The sequence below is a fragment of the Rhynchophorus ferrugineus genome, unplaced genomic scaffold (assembly GCF_030347505.1).
Source record: "Rhynchophorus ferrugineus isolate W39M unplaced genomic scaffold, kcgeb_rfMv2 rfM6, whole genome shotgun sequence".
In the NCBI taxonomy this organism is placed as follows: domain Eukaryota; kingdom Metazoa; phylum Arthropoda; class Insecta; order Coleoptera; family Curculionidae; genus Rhynchophorus; species Rhynchophorus ferrugineus.
The window spans coordinates 3,778,414-3,801,164 of record NW_027472585.1 but is presented as its reverse complement, the minus strand read 5'-3'; the positions used below and the strand labels follow the sequence as shown (position 1 = coordinate 3,801,164).

Here is a 22,751-nt window from a genome sequence, read left to right as displayed (position 1 = left end):
GAGATTGATCTTTTATTTGTTTTTAAATGCTAAAATGTGGTTTATTTTTTCATCCACCTAATATTAGACATCAATTTTTGTTTTGTGTGCCAATTTTAATGGTTGTTCTTTTATAAAATGTTACTGCTTGTACAATTCATGATATAGGAATTTACTTATGATTTGTGCTTCCCACAACATCTCTAAATTAATATTTACTAATCAACAGGAATTAAATATTACTTGAAAAAAAAAGAAAAAAAGGATTTAAACAATTGTTATAATTATTTTCAATTTTCAATTGCAAACAATGCATTATTCTAGAGCCTAAGAATATTTAGAAAATATTGAGAAGAGAGCTGTAGGCAATCAACTGCAATCCATGAAAGAGATTTGAAGATATCACTTAGGATAAATCATAAAAGGCAGTAAACAAACTTACAGAAAAACAGGACAAAATAACACAGGGGTTGATATAGAAAAACCGTCGTTTGAGCTGTCATTGTCACGTTTTCAAAGCACTTAAACAAATGAAATATATTATAATTAATAATTTTCACGGTCAATTGAAAAAACATTCAAACAAATATTCGTCAGAAATACCAATAACTCCAAGAATACAGCAGCACAAACATACATCAAATGTGATTTGAAAGTAAAAGAATCAGATGTACCTTGAAAAATTTCGAAACACCAGATGGATTTATAACTTTTAACTCTGGTTAAGGTAAAATTAGCAATAACAAAACATTGTTTTCATGACAATACGTCATTAATCAAAAATATTGACATCCAGCGATGGTATTAAAAAATTGTTCTTGTTTTAACCAAACTGAGATATGCTTGCTTAATATTGACGTTCTACAGTCAACAGTATAATAAACACCAATGTAGATTGAGGGTTTAAAATAATTGATAATTAATAAATGAGTGAATTAATTAAAACAATATTTTGCTATAGTAATAATCTTAATTATTGAAAATAGTATTCGTATCCGAAAAACACAGAGTACCAATAGGATGAATAATATTTAGAGCGAATAAATTCCGATTATACCATGATTCAATAAGTTTTCTTTTTTCAAACTACTAGCTGAGTCAGAATATATAGATATCACGGGTACCGTCTTATGGGGAAATACTTCTCAACATACTTTTTTTGGTAAACAAATAGGTTATTCTACTCTACGCATAAACAAGAAAAATAACATCCTAATATATTTTATTGCATTCATATCTGGATATATATAACCAGGCAAAATTACAATGATATTGTAATCAAAAAATCTTAATAAACATATTGGAAGCATTAAAAAATTATTTATTTTATATACTTTCTTATTTAGATTGATTCTGTGTTAATCTTAAAATAACGCATGGAAATAAATTAATGAAAGGCATTCGATTACAAAAAATAATTAATTAAAATACATATTAATAACTAAAAATAGCTGATTTAATTAATATTTATAATTACTGTATTATAAATGGGTAAAATTAACTCTGAGATTTTTTTGTGGTTAAAAAACAATGCTAATTAATTTAATTGAAAAATAGATTAATTAGCATAGGATTTTTATAAGGCACATTTCCATGAAAATGGGAAAGGATGATTTAACCTCAATGAAAAACTTTATTTTTTTGTAATATAAAAAAACAAATTTTTTTCAGAAATTAAAAAATTAAATTGGCATTTCTTGTTTGATGTAAAAAAACCTACTGTTGTTCATTATATTCGCTGGGATAAGAAAGCAATAACTGTCCTGAGTTTCAGTTAAAAATGTCATTGTCAAAGGTGTAAGTTGCTGAATCAACAGTTGGAAAATATTTTAATGGCATAGGAAAAATTTCTAAAATGGCTACCTATGGCTATTCCTGGATCAGTTTTTGTTCCTTTTTTAAATTTATTACATAACCCGGTTTATATATGTATTGAAGTTTCAAATAATCAACATATTGAACACTTACCTTGATACTAATTTAGCTAATTTACTTCCATTAGATCAAATTAGTAAAACAGATTATTTCAATATTATAATATTTAATTCATATATTTAGTTTATTTTCCAACTATTCATATATTTGTTTAAATTTAAAACAAAATTTTTTTTGAAAGAATGACCCTGACTAAAAGCGTAATAGAATGAGTTTGGCCTTCACTACATATTAAATCAAAATCAATTCCTAGTTTGTCCATTTTTGACATTTTCTATTATTTCCATATAATCTCTGAAATATATAATTAAAATGTATCTTACCTGAACTATAAATGAACAATTCACAGGCCAGTCTATTTGTTCCCATACATCTAAATATAATATCATATGTTTCAAGAGCTTTTAAATGTACACCAGAAGGAAGTGCTGGGTGCATACATTGTGCCAGTCTTTTACTAATTTTAATTCTTCTAGGTATAACAGGAAATTTTGTATAATTGGATAAAACCTGTAAATAAATTATAAAATGCAACAACAGAAATTTTAAAGAACTATTAACCTACAACTAAATATTTATTGTAAATTAATTTATATTAGACTTACCCTATTCAATTTTCCTAAAGCTGATATTAGATCAGCCCATTCTGATGTATACTCAAAATTTTTCAAGGCTCTATCGATGGCAGCAACATACATTCGGTACTTAGAGTCTTTCATTAAGTCATACTCTTCCATTGTAATTGTTGTCATGTTGATTCGCTGATTTTGTTCCACACACTCACTTAATACACTGTATATGATATCGAAAAAATATTGTTTACGCGATTAACACAGTACACTCTGGACTGAATCTGGACACTATATTTTTAGAACAAAAAGTTCAACATTAATATAACAGCGGCATATTCTAAAACACAATAAAAATACGCACAATTTCACATATAAGTTTTAACATTTTCTTTATTAATTTTAGTTTCGAAAATGCACTATAAACAACATTACAATAACTACTGTAAACGTTTTCTTTGTTGACGTGTATACATTTTAATTAAATTCCATTCTTGGCTTTGCACTTTACCACAAAGATCGTAAGAAAACGCTCTACTTGAAATAAAGCAATAAACTGAATTATAATTAGAAAAACCTTATCCTAACAGTTACTATCAGCATGCTGACATTTCACAATATGACAGGCTAGTCGTGTATAAACTTTTCGGAGGCTATTTATTTTCCATAATAATCATTTTATGTGTAGGAGTAGACATTATACGTATCTATCTGTTATCTTCTTTTACATTTGAGGTAACGAAAATAGACAAAGAACGAAATACGAATTAGTGAAAAACGACATATGTCATTGTTGACTGACGTCTTTAAATGTCATTTGTTCCAAAACAAAGTTCACATATGTTAGGAATATTTGGACCTATATTTGTTCAATATTTTTAAATAATGGATGAACAACATATCCCAATTGATATAAATACCACTAAACTTTTAGATTGGCTTATATCACGAAGACATGTTCCTAAAGACTGGCAGAACAGTGTTTTGAAAATTCGTGAAAAAATTAACAATGCTATTCAGGACATGCCAGCTCATGAAGGAATTATAAAATTACTTAGTGGTCAACATATCAATTATTTTCATTGTCTTAAGATCGTGAACATTCTAAAGGAAACAGAGAAGGATAGCAAAAATATATTTGGAAGATATGGATCACAAAGAATGAAAGATTGGCAAGATATAATTGGTGCATATGAAAAGGAAAATATTTACCTTGCTGAAGTATATATTTTATTATTTCCATAACTAGTTCTATCCATAAGTACTTTATTTATAGGCAGCTCAAATTATTATCAGAAATGTATCATATGAAATCCCTAGTTTGAAGAAACAGATTCAAAAGTTGGAACAAACTCAAGCCGAAAGTGACAAGAAAATTAAAGATTATACAAAAATTCAAAATGCATCCCTAAAGGAATTTACATCTTCTTGTGAGCAATTAGGTTAGTGATGCCTTAACTGTATAAAATTGATAACTGAAGTAAATTGAGGTTTTGTTATGAAATTAAATTCATTTTGTGATAGTATTAAAACATTTTAATTTTTTTTATAACTGAAATTTTTTTAGGAATTAAAGGTAATAACATAAAATTAGAATTATTGGAGTTGTTACAAGAGTTGTCTAATTTGTATGAGGAACAAGCCATTAAAATTAAAATTGTAAAACCAGCTATTGAGTTATATACAACTTTTATGACATTTTTAACCAAACAAAAAACTGATCCGAATATTTTGTCTACATTGAGCTTTTTGATTCAAAATGGTAATACAACTACTTATGAATTTATTTATGGGGAGAGGCCATTAAAAATTGAAGAAACTCAAAGTTCTGTTTTGAATGAAGAAATGGAAAATAATACACAGAATAATGAAATAGACTTTGGTGACAATATTGATTTTGGAGACAACACTGGTGAAATAGATTTTGGTGATGAAATAGTTATAGAAAATCCTGAAGTTATTGAGCAGAACATAGATTGGGGATCTTCTAGAGGTGAATTTTATTTTTTAAAGTTACAACGTTAAATTGAATGAGTTAAAATATAATTAAAACTTATTGTAGGTTCTTCAAATGAGGAGTCTTTTGAAATTGTTAATTATGAAGATTTAACAAATGAAATTGAGATAAATTTGGAGGAATCAGGAATTATCGTTGAAAAATCTGGAGAAGATGGAGGTATTGCAAGAGGAGAAGAGGCATTTACATTGTTAGATAATCCTAAATATAGGGAACTAATAATCAATGACCTCATGGAACTTGAAGCTTTCCTAAAAATGAGATTATTTGAAATGTCAAATGAATCCGATTTGTTAGCATTATCTCAGATGCAAGATGCTCCAACAATTTTACAGATGCAAACTGTGGAGACAATAACCAAACTAAGTGATTATGTTAATGTGGCTTTATTTGAGTTAACTAATAAAAGGGTTCAACATTTATTCAACATTAAACATTCCCCAAAATATGTAGATATTTTAGCAGCAAGTTTAAAACAGAAATTATCTGTGGTGGAGAGAATGAAAACGAGTAAAGGTGTCCTTGAGAAAAAGATAAAAGAATGTGCTAATGAGATTAGAAAAACTCAACCAGTTATCAAAATTGCTATTGAAAAAACAAAAGAACTACAGAAACAAATTGAAGAAGATATTTCTAAGAAATATAAGCAAAGGAGAGTTAATATTGTTGGCGGTGTAAATAACTTATAAATATAGTTAATAAATGTATGTTAACTGTTATAAAAGTATATTTGTCTGAACATCAAAAATTTTCCAATAAATTTGTTACAAAAATATTCGATCTTGTTTTTTTTTTGGTAGAATAATGTATATTAAATATATGTGTATTGTTTGTGGTAATATTCAAAATTAATTTTCAAATATAACTTAGGGTCATAATTAATGTACACTGTACACCACATATTTTATTTTTCAAACAAATTATCAAATACATATTAAGCAACCATTTCTACAGAATTAATGACTTTATTTCATTTTTTTGAAAGCATAATATATATATTGTAATAAATATATTAAAATCTTATAATAAAACTTCACAATATTTTTAAACGACAAAGAAAAACCTCTCAGCACCTAAACCTTTTTGCAAAAATAGTTTAATAACTTAAGAATAAAGTATTGTTTATTGAATTATATATACAAATATGTCGCATATATATTTTATTGCAAAAAGGATAAATTGGTATTTTTTAAAAATACAACACAAATTTTTACTTGAAAGTCGGTAAATTTCAAGTAAAAATTTAGGCACTATATGAACGCTATATATTAAAGTTTTAAATTGGCTTATTCATGCTAATTTAGCTAAATTATTATATATAATTTTAGAAATATTTTAAAAGTGAATTGGCTCAAATTATCATTATATTTTTGAACTTCTTTCTATATTGGCTTTATATAGAATTTTTAATTCCAAATAATAAGTATATATATATATATATATATATATATATATATATATATATATATATATATATATATATACATATATATATTATTTGGAACCGAGTTAATATCACTACGTTACTACCTTATGTTTGTTAAGTTTGATAAATTCACAAAAAAAAATACTTTAAACCATTTAACAACAAACAGAACATAAATCACCTGCAAAGAATACTGCCAATTTGTCTAAATGTACGTAAAAACAAATGATCAAAGTAAAAAATAAAAAGTATTTGTAACATTATCATTTGAAACATATCATAAAAAAAAATTGAGTTCACTGGGTTTTAACGGGGGTTCCGTTCTTCCGACATAAATTGGTCCAGAACATCTTGCATTGTTTGGTGAAATCCTGATTCATTTGGAGAGACTATGGAATGATTGATTAAAGTTCGAACCGTTTTAGTAATTCTGAAAAGAAATAAATTATGAGCAGTTAGTATAAATTATCTGAGAATAAATCATAACCAATTCTTAATATTGCTTACTTGGTTCCAGTGACTGGATCGAACTCCTCAACAACAGTTTCTGTATATTGTGGGTCTTGATGATAAAAATCTTCTAAAATAACAATTTTTTCGTTAATTGGTTAAAATTTTTATTCATTTTCACAATAAAAAATTTGGGTTTAGAAGTACTTGTTTGTAAATTGGACTTTTACCAATATGTTAGAAATATTTAGTTTCAAACATGCAATATATTTGATATTAGTATGTCCTTTAACCCAAATTTTTAATAACAAAATATTTAATTGGTATATCAGGTCTTAATTAATTTGACTCCGCATATAAAGACCAAGTGATATGTGAATTAACTCATTATATACTTAAATTACTTGTTCTTTAGACGCAGGGTTTATTAATAATACGGTAATTAATAAATATCTATTGATATTAACAAAACCATGCCACATTTAGTGTTTTATCAAATGCCTGTACATATTATTGCATTTCTCTTTACCAACACTTAAAATAATGCATTACCTTGTGTCCTTTCTTATATATACTTTTTTAATTATATTAGTACACCTTTAACTTCAACATACGCATAATAGAGCAAAGCATTTAGTGATAGTGCTTGCGCTAGAGCAGTAGCAGTTCAAGTCACCCATTCTACTTACTTTAGAAATATTTTAAAAAGCAACTTGCAAGAAATTTAACGGGGTGCTGAAATAAAAGAAAATATAACCATTAAGCTAATAAAACAAACGGCATAATATATATATATATATATATATATATATATATATATATATATATATATATATATATATATATAAGGAAAGCTTTATATATTATTATAAAGAGACGATAACGTTTCACACATAAGTCAAAAACAAACGTATAAGCTTAGCATTATAAGCAATAGTATATGCAACATTCAAATTTGTATTTACATCATAAATAATAAAATATATAAGGCATGCATTTTATTAATTACAATTAATAGGCATGAAAATATTGGGAAAATTAACACTAACAAATTTTGTTTTAACTGTATTTTTTTAAATAACGATTTTTTAAAATATATTCATATTATATTTGCATAAATAATGATATTAAATTGATAGTTTTATTTGTTTTTTTTATAGAAACAAATTAAATGAACAAACAATAAAACCTTGAAAATGGTGAACACGTGTCAATTAAAATACTTGCAAAATAATATAGGTATAAATGCACAGATTATTTAATTTGCTTTGTCATCTCTTAATCCACTATTCTAAAATGACATACTTATTTGTTTGTCCATCTATTATTTGATAATTATTTATTTCCTGAATTCTAGGATTGAATAACAGTAGGGATATTTACTTTATTACTATACGAAATGATTGTTTTTATATTTAAGGCAAAGCAAATATTAAAATCTTAACATTTCAAATTAGCTGGCTACTACCGTGAAGATATCAATCTTGTATATATACTAACTACATTTTACTCCATTACTATTTATAACCAGTAGAATATCCCCACCTATTTAGTCTGCAACTAACAGTAATAATTTAGCATCTACTCATTAAATCTAAAATGATGTCTGTGTGTACATGGTGTATCAGACTTATGAAAATATTCGTAAACGGCATACCATGATAATCAGTACTGTGCGAGTAGTGCCAACACGATCATGCTTGTGGCAATTGCGAATAACGACCAGGCTATGGGAACGTACAGAGCATGCCAGGCGTTCTCTAAGCATTGTTTTTGCTCGGCTGGGCCATAGACTTACATTATAATAGAAAAAAGCATTAGTTGATATGAAAATGAGAAATCGACAAACCCCGATCAAATTAACATTAAGATACTCTTGATTCTACTAACACTTCAACAGAAATATATTTTTAAATATCGCACGGACGCAGTACAGATTAAAATGTTATATATTCGAGAAGCCCAACTTCAAAATTGAATTAATTAATTCCTTATCATGAAGTATTTCTAATTGAATTATATGAAAATCATCTATAACAATATATATTAATATATTCCACAAAATCAAAAAACATGTGGCCGATAAGAACAATATTTTTATAAATTTGTAATAAACACATCCTAAATTATTAACAAATTGATTAATGAACAGCACTAAGCACAGTACAGCACTTGTTGATGGCCGATACACAAGTTGCATTGTTGGACTGCTCTCAGGTATTAAAATTGGTTAGTCGGTATTAATTTTAGAATAAGAAAATATCTTGTTAAACTAAAAATTAGCAGTAAGTTAATGTTAATTTAACGTGGTTAATCTATGAGTAAAACACTGAAAATATATTGCATTCTAAACAAATCTAGCATCTTTTAAATACATCAAACATAATGCAAAACACGTTACTGAAAAATGCGCTTCAACAAATGCAGAAAATTTATACAATAATATTTCGCTTAACAGATTCGATAAAGAATCGTGATATTACATACAATTCGATGACTATTAAAATAAATTATTGTAGGCTAGCTAAAATCTATTTATAATCTTAAATTGGAAATATAAAGAGACTGTATCAAGTATAAAAATCCAATAATGTCACAAATAATAAAGTTAACTGAAGACGGCAAATAGTGCTTTGTCTATTTGTTATTCAATAGTATGGATATAATTATTTTATATTAAGCGAGATATTATAGTTACAATTATATTTATTATCACTATTCAGACATTTATAAATTTTATAATTCAAAATTTGAAGATTTCAACACACATGCAATTCTGTTAAAAGTACAAAAAGTTGAAGAGACACATAAAAATGCTTAGAATTTCAGCAGTTATATATATATCCTTGCTTAATTCATTAAACGTGTTTTTTTCTTATTGAAAGAATGCAACCACAATGAAATTACCGAAATACTAAAAAATATTTTCCAATTTTCGACTCATTATAGTTGTATGTTAGAATAAACGAATAATGAACCAATCAAAGGAAAAATGTAGGCGATATTTTTGTATCTACATACCTGAGTCTGAACTTAGTTCAGCACCTTCCTCGTGTAAAGCAATATCGGAACCACTAGAACTTCCAACCGGGTTAGCCAAAGGCTGTGCCGATCTCTTTAAGATACCTTTCAACCTGGGCGATTGCCTTCTAGAATCGTCATCGGAGTCGGAGTCGACCGTGCTCGATTTAGTTGAAGCCTGAGATATAGGCGAGACTATGGTAGTAGTTGTAGTTTCAACCACCTGTGTTGAACTTGGCGATATGGTTGTCCGTTCAGTGTAAATCATATCGGGCGGAGTAATCATCATACTTTCCGTCCTCAGAACTGGTATTTTACTCTTTACGAGCGCATGATCGTCCGATTCTTCCAATGACGTCTTCTCGTCTTTCTGAGGACTAGGTCCGCTGGCTAGGATCGGAATTTTACTCTTTACGGTTTCCGGCACCGCGTCGGAAGTTATCCTGGTGACCGTCGTTTTAACGATGGGATCGGTGATGACGGTTTTTATGATTTTCGTTGTTACCGTTTGTTCGTCGTCTTTCTCCCAGTCGATATCTTTCGATATGGTCGCGAATTCTTTCAACGGATCTTTCGAATGTTTTTTTATCGTTTTGACTTTGCTGCCTTTAACTATTGGTATTTTACTAAGCAGCTCGTCTTCTGTCGGCGACTTGCACTCTCTACTTAATTCGATTGATTCCAGATCATCGGATTCTTCTAAAAATAATTCAAATAAATCAGATAACATAAAATTTAACAAACATATTGTGTTTTGTTAAGTTTAATTTGACTTGTATTCAGTTTTGATTCATAAAAATAAATGCAGGCTGCCCCAAAAAAAACTGCATGAACGTTTAGTTTATCCTATCACGAAAGTATTGTACCGTAATAAACTAATTCTTATTCCATCGGATTATCCATGTGTTTACGTACCGTTGTGCTAAGTTTTGACTCTATATTGATACACTTTGTCGTGTTTTTAGGATGCCAAACAAACGTAATGCCATTTTGGAGCTGTGTCCCCGAGGAAAACGCCAAAGCGAAATTGTTTCCTCAATGTTATTCAGTCGACTGTTTCTCGTACTATCGATCATTTGAAAAAGTTTGGCCATGATGATCAGCCTCCAGTAGTTGGAAGAAAGTGCACCGCCGACACTTCTACTAACCGCAAGATCGCCAAGAAGCGAGTGCAGCGAAATTCGAGAATATCTATGAAAAAAGTCGCCCGTGAGACTGGTATAAGCAAGACGTCGGATAATCGAATAGCCAAAAAGGGGCTCAACCTCAAAACGTACAAGCCCAAAAAATTAAGCTCCTCACAGCTGAGAACAAGCGATGGAGCGCATCCTTTTCACGGACTAAAAGCTGTTCAGCGTTGAGCAAGCGCACAACCACCAAGATGACAGGACCTGGTCTACTGAGGCTCCCGTCACGTCGGCCATCGTCGACTACCGCCAAAATCCGCAGTCCGTCATGGCCTGGGGCAGAATTTGAGCAAGTAACAAGCCCCGCTTCGATTTTATGGATCAAGAGATCAAAATCAGTCAAGAGGTGTACCGTCGCGACATGCGACATATCGAAGTCGTACCTCCATGGGTTTGGACGTTCCAACAGGACTCCGTCTCGGTCCAACGCAAAAGCGACGCAAGGATGGTGCCGAGCCCATTTTCCATTCATCGCGTCGGCAGAATGGCCTCCCTCTCAATAGATCTCAACCCGATGGACTACGGCATGTGGCCCATTTTAAAGGCCAGGGTCTGTGCTACAAGCCACAAAAGTTTGGAGTCGCTGAAGCAATCATCAAAAACGGGACCTGCGGAAGACCTTCCGAAAGACCTTCCTTTCATTGCCGAAAATTTCAAGTCACGTTTAAATCTGTATACAGCCGCGGGAGGAGGCCACTTCGAAACCGGCTGAGTATATTATTGCTAAACGTCCATGTTATTGTTATTCAATGTTGTTTTGCTAAGTTTATTCGATTTAATAAAATTGTCACTTAAAATGTTTCATGCAAATTTTTTGGAACATCCTGTACAATCGATTTAAAATACATTATGGATATGTTTTTTGCTTGGACTAGATCTAACTTTTACTGTTATAATACATTTTTTTATCTAATTCTAATACGCTTTAGTATTTACAATATTAAATGCACTACACTTACCTGTTTTGTGTCTATTCTTTCCTTTTTTGTCCTTTACTTTTCTCAGTTTCGACACGGGTATCGAGCTTTTTGGACTAACTGGACTAACAGAATCCTCACTTTGGGATTCCGAAAGGCTAATGTCATCGTCTTTCGATTCGCCCTCGCTCTCTTTTTGGATAAAAGCCGAAGAGTCATCTAAAGTTGGACTTGGTTTCGATAAAAAATCATCCGAATCGCCTGACGGTTTTGATAGTAACGGGCTTGACGCTTCGTTATCCAAAAATTTGAAAGCCTCCTCGCTTTTCTCTTGTATGGCGCTAATTGAATCGTCCCTAAGACTCTCTAAGTTATCCAAGGAGTCTTCGGTGTTGGTTCTGATGTCGTCGAAGACACTATCGCCTCTTTCTTCGACGTGAAATTTGATTTCCTTCTTGTTGGTTGGTATACATTCCTGCACGTCTTTTTGCATTTCGTTCACCATTTCCTCGGCGTGTTTAATTAAATCTTGTACCTCCTGTTGCGCAACATCTCGAACTGATTCTTCGTAATCATAAGAAGTCGAATTGTTCAATTCGTTGTTGATACTTTCCGGCGACGTCTCTTCAAACTGTACTTCAGATGATTTTTTAATTGAAAAGCTTTCGGGAGACGTGACCAAACTTTCAAGAGATTCTTGAACGGGTTCAGATATGTTATTTAATGGTGATTCTAATTCTACAGTTACTGAATTGAGATTCGTCTCAATAGCATCTTGAAGTTCTGGAGTTTTAAGTTCGACAGTTAATGACTGGTCTACTTTTTCTTCTTGAACTTCAATTTTCGTTTTCGGTAATTCTAATTTTAAAATATCTTCTTTTTCGTTTGTGCTTTGAACTATGTCTGGTTGTGGAACAAAACCCGCAAAATGGTCATTTGGTATATTATTTAAGACTGGCTCGACAATCTCAACAATATCAGGTGTAGTATGTTCGGATGGGACAAATGAAAACTCCTGATGTTTTTTTGGAGTTTTTAAACTTATATATTCCAAATCGATCTCTTTCGAAATGTGGTCGTCCTTTCGGCTGGGAATAATGATGTCATCCAGAGGTAAAAAGTCGTTTCTTTCTTGATGCAGGAAAGTTAACGTATCAGAAACGTTTCTCTTTAAGACTTCGATAGGGTCCGCAGCATGATCTAGACCCTTTTTAATCGGTGTCGATGTGAACAGTTCCTTTTCCTTGACTTCGTCATGATGCGTCGAATTTCCTTTTGAAAATGTGATGATATAAAATTATTTATTCCATTTGGTATTTGACAATCAATATTGGCTGATGATGGAACGCCAATCAATGATGATTTCTATAGAGTAGGCAAACTGTCATTTCAACTAATACATCTTTATATTATTATTTTGGTTAGCATCGTAAATGTCAAAATCATTCAAATTTTACAGTAGAAGGAAAGTTAAACCACCTGTTATAGTTTGATAGTTAATAAAATTAATACAAAAATATAATTATATAAAACGAACAATTTTATTATTATTTGATAATAATCATTAATTATATTAAAAATACTTCTTACCTGAAAAAACTTGATATTGCATTAAAATATTGGATAATATGTAAAGGTTGAAATGCAGATTACTATTTTTTTTAAAATAAAATATGAACAATATTAATATTGTACTACTATATATATATGAACTGTCAAATACCAATTATATGTACTAATTAAACAATCAAAAAATAAATAGATGATTCTGTGTAACTGCCTGAAGAAATTAGGGGTGATCTGCAATAAAATAACAAGAAAAAGCCTTAACCCAGAGTGCTAAAGAAAGAAGAATGAAGCTGTATTAAAATGGGCATGATGTGTTAATAACAATATGGCGCAAAAGAAAATCATAACTGAAGAGATTTGCATTGGAATGGCGAGCTTTTTAACAGATGCATGACAATGCAAAGCCTTCTTTTCTCGAAGAAAACAAAATATTAAGCGAGTAGTGTATTAGTCACAAACACTCACTTTCTGACTGCTGAATTTCGTCAACATTTTTATTAACAAAGTCTTCTTGAACTGTCTTTTCCGCTATAGGTTCGTCATTATCAAGTTTGGTAGTTACTACCTTAATATCTTCTTTGGTTACGGTATCTTCAATATTACCGTTTGTTACAGACTCATTGGTAATATTCATTAACTCAGTTATATTAGCAGTTTGTATTTTATTATCTGTGATGTTGTTAGTAAAATCATTTCTTGTAGAATTTTGATTTTCATTATCAACCTCTTCTAAAAAATAATAAATAAGAAACAAAAAAACTAATAATGAACTATTTTTACCATTTTTTTCACTCTTCTCTAGTTTTTCCTCACTACCCAGATAAGATCTGTCTAAATGGGTATCTCGTCTCAGTGATGTGTCTCTGGATGGTCCTAATTCTTCTTTCAAGTAATCAAAACCTAATTAAGCTCATATGTTTAATACAATGCCTTTTATTTTAAACACTGATAAATTACCTGATTGGTCCAAATGAATTTTAGCTAGCGCTTTTTCCATATCATCTGTTACTAATTCCACGTTGCATATACATTGATCGACTATATCTTGTCTACCAATTTTATTCAATGCTAGCTCCAACTGATTACCTAATATAAAATGAAATATAACAACTGAGAAACTGAAATCAATGTGTCTCACCTGTCGCTTTATTAGCTTTCTGTCTCAACCATAATCTGAACATAATCATTGCTTGTTGTGGATGGTTTTCAGGGTATTCCTCTTTGATCAATTCAATATCTGACGGAGGAATATCAATTTCCAGAGCCAATTTTTCCCAATCTTCATCAAGAAGATTGCAAATATCGGATAATCTAAAGTCAGCCCGATGAATGGTATCTGGTTTACCTAAATATACATTTATCGGTTTTACTGGAATAATAAATAGAAGAATAAATTTACTTATTCCACCATGCTGCAGGTAACTGTAATCTTTATTGATAGACAACAAATCTGATTGAGAATCCCGATCGGGAAGAACTTCCTTTGGTAGCTTAAAGTTAAGGGTGCAGAGCGGATTGCTTTGAGTATAACTAGTCCGTCCAGCTTTGGCCTCTGCCATAAATATTATACGGCCAACTGGTTCTTCATCCTTCAAAATAGAGACGCAAAAATAAAAAAAAACAGTTTCGAGATTTTTGATATGATTAATAGCTTACATGATCACGTAATCTCATATTGAAAGCGCATCGATTTTCTTTAAACGCCTTAAACCCTAAACGTGGTTGATCGTTTGATTGTAGAACAGGGATCAAGTTTCCAGCGAATTCCATATAAACATCTTTCGCTTCCAATACCTGAGTAGTAAAAATATATTTTCGTGTGTTCTTTTTGTAGTATGGCAAAAATTATACCTCTATATCTCTACTCTTAGCCACTTCAGTGAAGTGTTCCTGATGCTCCAAAGTTTTTTCTTCTTTATCATCGGTCATACAAAACACTCGAACTCTAGCTTCCAATTGGCTGATCCTTTTGGCAAATACAACAAATTTGGCCATAAATGGAACATGAGCAGCCTTGAAATATTACAAGAATATAATAATTATCTTAATATAACGAATGCTGTGTACACCATACTTGAGTATATAACTCAGTTGCCATCTTAGCAGCATCTGCAACATTTCTGCAATCCATTAGCCAAAACCTAGCGGATACGGTTGTGGTAAATGAAACGCAATCCTTTACGAATGTCAAAGGTGTTGATCCAGTTACATCTTCCCACACTGCCTTGTTTTGTCCACCTAACAAATAAAATTGGTACTGTTATAATCGTATGTAAATGTAAATAATTAAATGACATATAATACATATATTTTAAAAGGACAGTGTGTACAAGATGAATCTGTAAATTTTGTTAGGTGTACAAATAAAATATAATAATCATATTAAAATATAGTTTCAGCCTGATAAAGTTAAAATATTGGTATTTTAATTGAAATTTAGCTAGCGCCCTATAACTATAGTTAATTTGTTATTAGGTGGAAACAAACAATTCTAATTCTAGAGTATTTCCATGCACTAAATCTAAATTTTATTGAACACAATAACACCTTTTAAGTTATTGATCATTATTTGATTAGTTTCAATGTGAATAGATTAATCAGCATATATAGAGAAAAATTCAATATGTGCAATAATTATGTTCTGTACAACAAACCTCTAATATCAATTTTTTAAATTTTATGTAACATAAACAGCTTTAGAAGATATTAGAATGATTAAGTCGTATAGTAAAAATTATGACATCTTTACTATAGTTTAAAGCTGCTATACGTCGGGAGATATACAATTTTCACGTTCAAAGAGCAAATGGTTTCTTTAGAAGATAATATCTTATATCGTATATAACTTATGATATAAATATATATTCCTGAATCTTCTAAAATCTAATGAAATTCTTAATCGAGAACATATAATATCCTAAATTTTTGAAATATCTATTAATAGTTTTACTTACCATATAATATATGCGGAATAATTATACAGTATGAAGAAAAGATAATGTATATAGTTAAAACTTAAACATTATTAAATGTTAAAATCTTTTTTTCAAACTATATAAATATATTCAAGTAAGGTAGTAAGAAAATAATATAAACATCTATTGATAACGGGAACTAAATTTTACCTGATTTAGTTCCTATTTAGAAGCATGAATGGTAAAACAACAGTTTTTGCAACAATATTAGACACATTTATTACAGTTAAATTATATCATGCACATGAAAATGATTAATGAAATAATTATGATCGATAATGAGACACTGTTACAATAACGTTATGAGGGGTAGTACTGTACTATAGGTGATAAGTTCTTGTCCCAAAAAATTGACTGAAAAGGCTAAACTTGAAATATGTCAAAATGGTGGTATAAAAGTATGGAAAATATTGCATTTGGTACTGAAACTAAGAGAGTATGTGATTAAAAAATCGGTTCTAACATACCCAAATCTAAATCTATGAAAATTAGTTTCTTGAAATCAATGTGTACAATAATAGAATAAACCAATTAAAAAAAAGGATTAACAACTGTATTTTGCACTATTTCTTAATTTTTTTTATTTTCTAAAAATTTAATAATATAATTTTCAATATTTCAATACGAAATGTTGAAAAATATCACTAAAATCAAATATAGTATCACACATATTCTTTAAAATGAATGTAAATAATACTTAGCTGAAAAAAATGAATACAGTTAGAAATTCCATTTGTATGTAAGGATGTATTAGTTAAGAATAACATGCTATTATAATTTTTAAATGACGAATAACCCATCTGCTGCTACTATTAAAATTGCATACTGGCTTCAGAAAACTTTCTTCCAATATTATATACATTGTATTATTAATAGTTGCTTCTAAACAATATTATTCTAGGAAAGGACACAATCATAACAAAATTCATGTCGAAGAGATTTGTGGAGTTTTGACGGTGAACGTGACTGAAAATTTCAATATACTAATCTAGAAGGTGATGATGAAAACATGTCTCATAAGCACACTAAATAAAGGTCAAAACTCCGGCCTAATCTATAAGCATAAACATTTTTGAAACAAAATAAATCAAATGATTCATGGATAATTCACCTGTAATGGAACACAACAGTCTCAAGGTAGTGCTGGAAGCTCCTTGATATTGATTGATCATTCCTTGAGAGTGGGCTTTTGGAGCGGGCATGCTTAACATGATTGCTTTATGGAATTTCCTTCTGCGCGGTTCCACAGTCACGATTGGAGACACGGCAACGCCATGGCCTAGCAATTTGGAAACCAGCTCAGGTTCTATTGATTGGGCCTACAAAATAAAATGAAATATAAACAGTACATTAAAAGAACCAACATTTTCTTTTGTATTCTATATTATAGATTTCTTTAAAAGATAATGATCATAAATATTTACAAATAATATGGATTTGTAAAAATGAACACGTCTACATTATTTATCATATAAAAAACTAACAATCTAAATGAAATAGTTTATAAATGCAAGAGATGCAATGCTGTTTAGAGTTTAATGATTATAAGTTCTGTTTAATTGATTTATTTAAAATTTAAACGATTTAACAGTGATTTTATTATTTTATAAGGCACTTACTTGTAATCCAACTCTTATTTTTTTAGTTAAAGCGTTAGGTGGAAATACGGCCTGCACCAATGGAACTGCACTACTAGAAACGGTACCACCGTCGGGGCCAATAGCGTGTATCTCCTGCCTGATTCTTGATACCACCGCGAAATAGTGCGGAAAATCTGTAGTTAATATCCGGGTAATTCGATTTGTATGAAGATCCTCCAATTGACTGAGTTCTGTAGAAAAAAAATTGTAAATTGAAAAAAATTGTCAATGCTGTTGTAGTATACAAAATACCTTCGCCATCAAAACTGTGGTTTAAGACATCCTGTATGGCTTCCTCGTTTGATTCCAGTGTGTGCTCCTTCCAGGTTTCTCCATTTTCTGACCTGAGAACAATGATCTCGCGCTGTTTTCCGCGAAGAGAAGCGAAATGAGGCACTTCAATGATTACTGGCCTAAAACAATGTTTGAATAACGAAAATATAATAGTCACGATGGGCATCTTTGGAGCTTACCCCAAAAATTTGGCACCAACCGGTCCCAATTCTAACAACCGACTTGCTAGGGCTTCTCCTTCCATTAATGGTGGAGGATGAGGTGCTCGATGTGGCCTTACGTAGCGACAAGTAACACGAGTGGGAGCATGTGCGCATCTTGGTGGGACTATAACTCTTACGCCAGAGTGTCTACACCCTCTCATTGCTCCACCTCGGGCGTCTACCAAGAACGACACCAAAAAGCTACACAAATAAAGTAAACCGTTAAAATACCTTAAACGAACATTTATTTCATTATAATTTTTATTATTTAATTATTATTTCGTTTATAGAAAATGATAAATCCATTAACAATCTACATATCTCACACAAATATATATGTAAATACTATTTTAATGTTTTTGCACACGATAAAAATCCACTGGAGAAAAATAAGAATAAGTATTACTTCTAACGTTTAAGTTCCTAAAATTATAATTCGATTTTCTTAGTTTTGACCAGTTTTTAAGGACGAATACATAAACATAAACTGACATTCAATATTATCTACAATATGTATTAAATAGTTTCATAAAAATATTATAATACGAATATATCCATTACAGTTGTGTGACGAATCTCATAAAAATAATAAAAAATAGGTGCTGTAATGATTGAAAATTCAACAACAATTAATGCACAATTCTACGAATATATTTTACAATAATTAAAATATACTATGAATTATTCAACATTATTATAAAATTAAAATTATGTGCATACGAATATATGTAGATTGTAAATGAGAAATAGAAATGTTGCCAAAACTGATGCCGTTTAAAACATGTAAGATGTCATTAGTATAAATGTTTCATTTTTTATTATAGCAGTACCCTAATGCCTTCATCACCAGGGAACGACTATAGTTTAATAATATTCGGTACTCATCAAATAGGTGATAGATAAATTTGGCGAAACTTTTACTCAAGAATGAATAAATTAAATCTGTTATGTGTTTTTTATATAAAGATGAACCTGTTATTGTTTATACCTAAAATAAAATAATATAAAATATAACAATGGATCGAAATCTGCGATCGATACTTAATAATAAAATATCAATGCAGACTATAAACTTATTTATATCAATATTAAAACCATATACAAGTTAATACAACTACATCTACTATCTACAAATGTTACATACACTGTTAAGGAATATTAGATAGTGAACAACTTAAGAACAACACTTACTTTTTCCAACTGGGTACACTGTAGACAAAGGACACAAATAAACAAAATTAATATGCAGTTCATGGTGTTATATACAGTGAAGGTTGAGTACGAAAAACAGAAACAAAACGCACACCGAAGTGTGAGGGACAGTACGTGTAAGGGTTCGTAGATTTATTTTGGTGGTATAACTAATGGTGAGCACACTTCCGATTCTGAACACCCAAGCTTATTAATATACACGACATATTACTACTTACACCCATTAAATTTATTGTACTTGTAGAACCTCCAATATCTAAAGAAATATGCTTATATTACAATTCTAAAATATTTGTCTTGAAAAAAAAAAACTATATATGTCACAGGCTTATTTATTTACGTATAATATCGGTAAAGTCGTCTATAAAAATGATCCTTTTAATGTAATAGTTTTTAATACCTAGTATACATACGATTCTGTAGAGACCAATGTAAAATAATTCTAAAAATTTAGACGATCCCAATATGAATCATCAACTGTAGTGTGTATACATGATACTACCTAAATCCAATCACAGAATAGTTGCTTGTGCCAATAAATATGACGAAAGACTTAATGTTGTTATTTAGTGGCATAGTTTAAGCTGATATGGATGTCAATACAATAATTTATATAGTTATGTTTATCAATTTCGTCGTAATTTTATTTTATCAATAGATTTTCTTAAAATGACATACTTATTTAGGTAAAGCAGAAACTAACAAACAAGCAACACATACTGGAAATAATGAGAAAATAAACTTTCTCCTCAAAAACTGCCATCAACTTCCAGCAAGATTGACATAAGAGCATAGCCATTCTGAAGAAACAGCGAGAATATTTATTAATTCAATTTGTTTCGTAACTATGTCAGTAGAAATGGTAATATTATAATTCTACTTAAAAGAGACTCTAATATAAGTAAGTTTCATGTAACATCATAGAAGAATGTTTTAAAATTCAAATTAATATATGGGATGCAAATATTTAAAATATATAATATAAACAAAATCATATACATACTGGTCAGTTCTTTCCGTTAATATTAAAATGTGTCAAAATATCTCCAATATTGTAATATATATATTTAAATTGAAAATGTATGATCACGATATATTATAATGTTAGAAATGGAATTATTAACAACAATGTTACGTTAAGTACGGTTTAAAACGAATTGATACATTAAATGAAATATACAAATATATTATTACACTCATTTACATTGGAAATGATGAAGTATATAAGTAAATCGACTTGAAAAATAAACAAGTAAATATCGCTTAAGTACATGATCGTGTCATACGAATTGTATATTAGTTAGTGATAAAAAAATTGTAAATCGTAATGAGGTGCAGCATTCAGTGCGTTATTGATCGATGCCAACCTTGGCCGCGATCAGCTATTAAAACCTTGCAAATACCTTTCTCGACACAGGCCTGTGCCAGGACCTTTGGGCTTGGGACCTAAGTGCAACAGGGATCTTTCTAGCAGCATCCACTCATTGTCCGAGTCGTACAAGCTTTGAACACATACATACCGCATTATTGTACTAGTTATTTAGGGGAAACAATCAATTTAATTGAAAAATAATAACGGATTGGCATTAGGTGTATATGTATCGTTTCCAACAGAGCTATATTTTTTAATATAACGGCAAAAATGAAGGATAAACGAAATCAATCAATTTATCCGACGCACAAATGTTTGTATTCTTCAAAAATCCCAAAAACCTTAATTACTAAACAAATATAAACACACTTAAGGCGTATTATTGAATTGAAATATAAGGAAATGGAAAACCTTAAACTTATATTACCACATACACAAATGAAATCGATATAATACTGTAGACACAATAATGTACATTTGTGAACAACAGATGGTCCAATTATTGAATTCAAGAAGGAAAAAAAATTATAATTATATGTATACATTTCAAACAACCAACATTATCCAAAAAAGGTACATGTCAGTTTCAAAAAATCGAAAGCCTAATAGTGCTGTAGTTAGAAGTTTGAATGAACATTAATATCTTATATATAGAACAGCCCCAAACAAACATAGTAATGGCAGTAGAATATATGACATAATAAATATTTTTCTTATGGAAACTTATCCCCATAGAGATTATTGAAAAAATATTAAATAGTCCAATATGAATAAAATAATGAAAATCAGAACCTTCTTTTGATTGTGGTTATTTCATCACTTAAGAAATAATTGCCATTTGGGCATCCACTGCAGATAGGTACAGAAATATATTTTAAAAAACTCTAGTCATTTATTAATTCATGGAAATTTGTTAAATTTTCAAGAACTGAAACATTGAAAAAAAAAACAAGAAAAAGAAATATTTCGTAAAGACTGTGTAGTTATATCTAGTATATAACCAACTAAAATTGTTTCTATATACATATTCATAAATGAAAACAACATAGTCCCAAACGTTACATAATCTGAGTAAAATTTCAAGGAAATTATTTAAATATGTCACCGTTAATAAATTTTAGTATCCCATTATGTATCCAATATATCAAGACAGTTTGAAATTAATTCTAAATACTAAAAATGCATAGTTTTTCTACGGGTACTACAAGAAACTAGAAGAATGATCTGTCTTAAACTACCTTGCAATATCTACAACATGCAAAAGTTTCAGTTATTTCGATAGATAGAATGTATCAATCACAAAACTTAATAGCATACTTATCAGATTCATTTAATGATTATTAAATTATTAACTAATCATAATTGTCACTTATGTGTAATATAAAAAATGTTACGTATATCAAATGTATAAAATTACCGATCACTATCAGGAAAACACACCTAGACAAATTCAAACATAAAATTATATACTCTATAAGGAATAAAATTGCCTTTACTAATTTACAAACATTAACAAAAAAACTAAAACTTTTGCATACACTTGGGATACATAAACTAAACCCATTTGAACTGATTTCAGAGTCTAATACTATACAGAGAAGGTACTGTCTTGATAACTTACAGTATATGTTTAAAATAATAGAAACATTAATTCTTATAGATCCATAAAAATACAAAAAAATGTTATTGCACAAAAAGCTGAATCATTAAACACAGCATGTGTAAATAAAATCCTTGATAAACCAACCGTTCGCTGACCACAAATATTTTAATTAAGTGATCAAGTTTAACCAAAAGCAAACATACATGTTATTAAAAAGCCCCTAAAATGTAAACCTAATATCAGGAGACTCACCCCGCAGTTACAGGTTGCCTATTGATGTCAACATTATCTGGTTGTGTATAGTACTCTTTTACGTGAGACTGTATAATGAGCTCGTTGCTTACTTGAGATGGAGCTATAAATAAAACGCTTGCTGTAGTAA

General features: G+C 29.8%; 3 protein-coding genes across 18 annotated transcripts in view; 1 reads left to right on the top strand and 2 right to left on the bottom strand.

Annotated features, from left to right (window-relative positions):
- The window catches only part of LOC143198800 (protein DOP1 homolog), a 37,336-nt gene extending 34,141 nt beyond the window's left edge, over window positions 1–3,195 (bottom strand). Inside the window, exons 1-2 of the mRNA XM_076408293.1 lie at window positions 2,520–3,195; window positions 2,238–2,424 (exon numbers count right to left, since the gene is read on the bottom strand). Coding sequence (XP_076264408.1) covers window positions 2,238–2,424; window positions 2,520–2,666 — 334 coding nt within the window. The 5' untranslated portion in view covers window positions 2,667–3,195. The remainder of the gene's footprint in view (window positions 1–2,237; window positions 2,425–2,519) is intronic.
- Window positions 3,196–3,291: 96 nt separating this feature from the next.
- On the top strand, window positions 3,292–5,275 carry LOC143198807 (CDK5 regulatory subunit-associated protein 3). The gene is made up of 4 exons (XM_076408311.1): window positions 3,292–3,704; window positions 3,760–3,925; window positions 4,051–4,476; window positions 4,546–5,275. The coding sequence occupies exons 1-4, from the start codon at window positions 3,369–3,371 to the stop codon at window positions 5,187–5,189; spliced, it is 1,572 nt and encodes a 523-aa protein (XP_076264426.1). The 5' UTR covers window positions 3,292–3,368; the 3' UTR covers window positions 5,190–5,275.
- Window positions 5,276–5,391: 116 nt separating this feature from the next.
- The window catches only part of LOC143198798 (uncharacterized), a 109,362-nt gene continuing 92,002 nt past the window's right edge, over window positions 5,392–22,751 (bottom strand). For 2 of the 16 annotated variants that reach the window (XM_076408285.1, XM_076408288.1), the window contains 19 exons: window positions 22,622–22,724; window positions 20,798–20,896; window positions 19,374–19,391; window positions 18,159–18,383; window positions 17,938–18,098; window positions 17,665–17,876; window positions 17,157–17,364; window positions 15,145–15,308; window positions 14,922–15,083; window positions 14,727–14,864; window positions 14,470–14,659; window positions 14,209–14,415; window positions 14,028–14,156; window positions 13,851–13,970; window positions 13,536–13,799; window positions 11,544–12,773; window positions 9,398–10,096; window positions 6,434–6,506; window positions 5,392–6,356 (listed from right to left, as the gene is read on the bottom strand). In XM_076408285.1, coding sequence (XP_076264400.1) covers window positions 6,233–6,356; window positions 6,434–6,506; window positions 9,398–10,096; window positions 11,544–12,773; window positions 13,536–13,799; window positions 13,851–13,970; window positions 14,028–14,156; window positions 14,209–14,415; window positions 14,470–14,659; window positions 14,727–14,864; window positions 14,922–15,083; window positions 15,145–15,308; window positions 17,157–17,364; window positions 17,665–17,876; window positions 17,938–18,098; window positions 18,159–18,383; window positions 19,374–19,391; window positions 20,798–20,896; window positions 22,622–22,724 — 4,526 coding nt within the window. In that variant the 3' untranslated portion in view covers window positions 5,392–6,232. Of the gene's footprint in view, window positions 6,357–6,433; window positions 6,507–7,065; window positions 7,112–8,033; window positions 8,170–9,397; window positions 10,097–11,543; window positions 12,774–13,535; window positions 13,800–13,850; window positions 13,971–14,027; window positions 14,157–14,208; window positions 14,416–14,469; window positions 14,660–14,726; window positions 14,865–14,921; window positions 15,084–15,144; window positions 15,309–17,156; window positions 17,365–17,664; window positions 17,877–17,937; window positions 18,099–18,158; window positions 18,384–19,373; window positions 19,392–20,797; window positions 20,897–22,621; window positions 22,725–22,751 lie in introns of all 16 variants that reach the window. The other 14 variants (XR_013006300.1, XR_013006301.1, XM_076408287.1 and 11 more) reach the window with 11 other exon arrangements.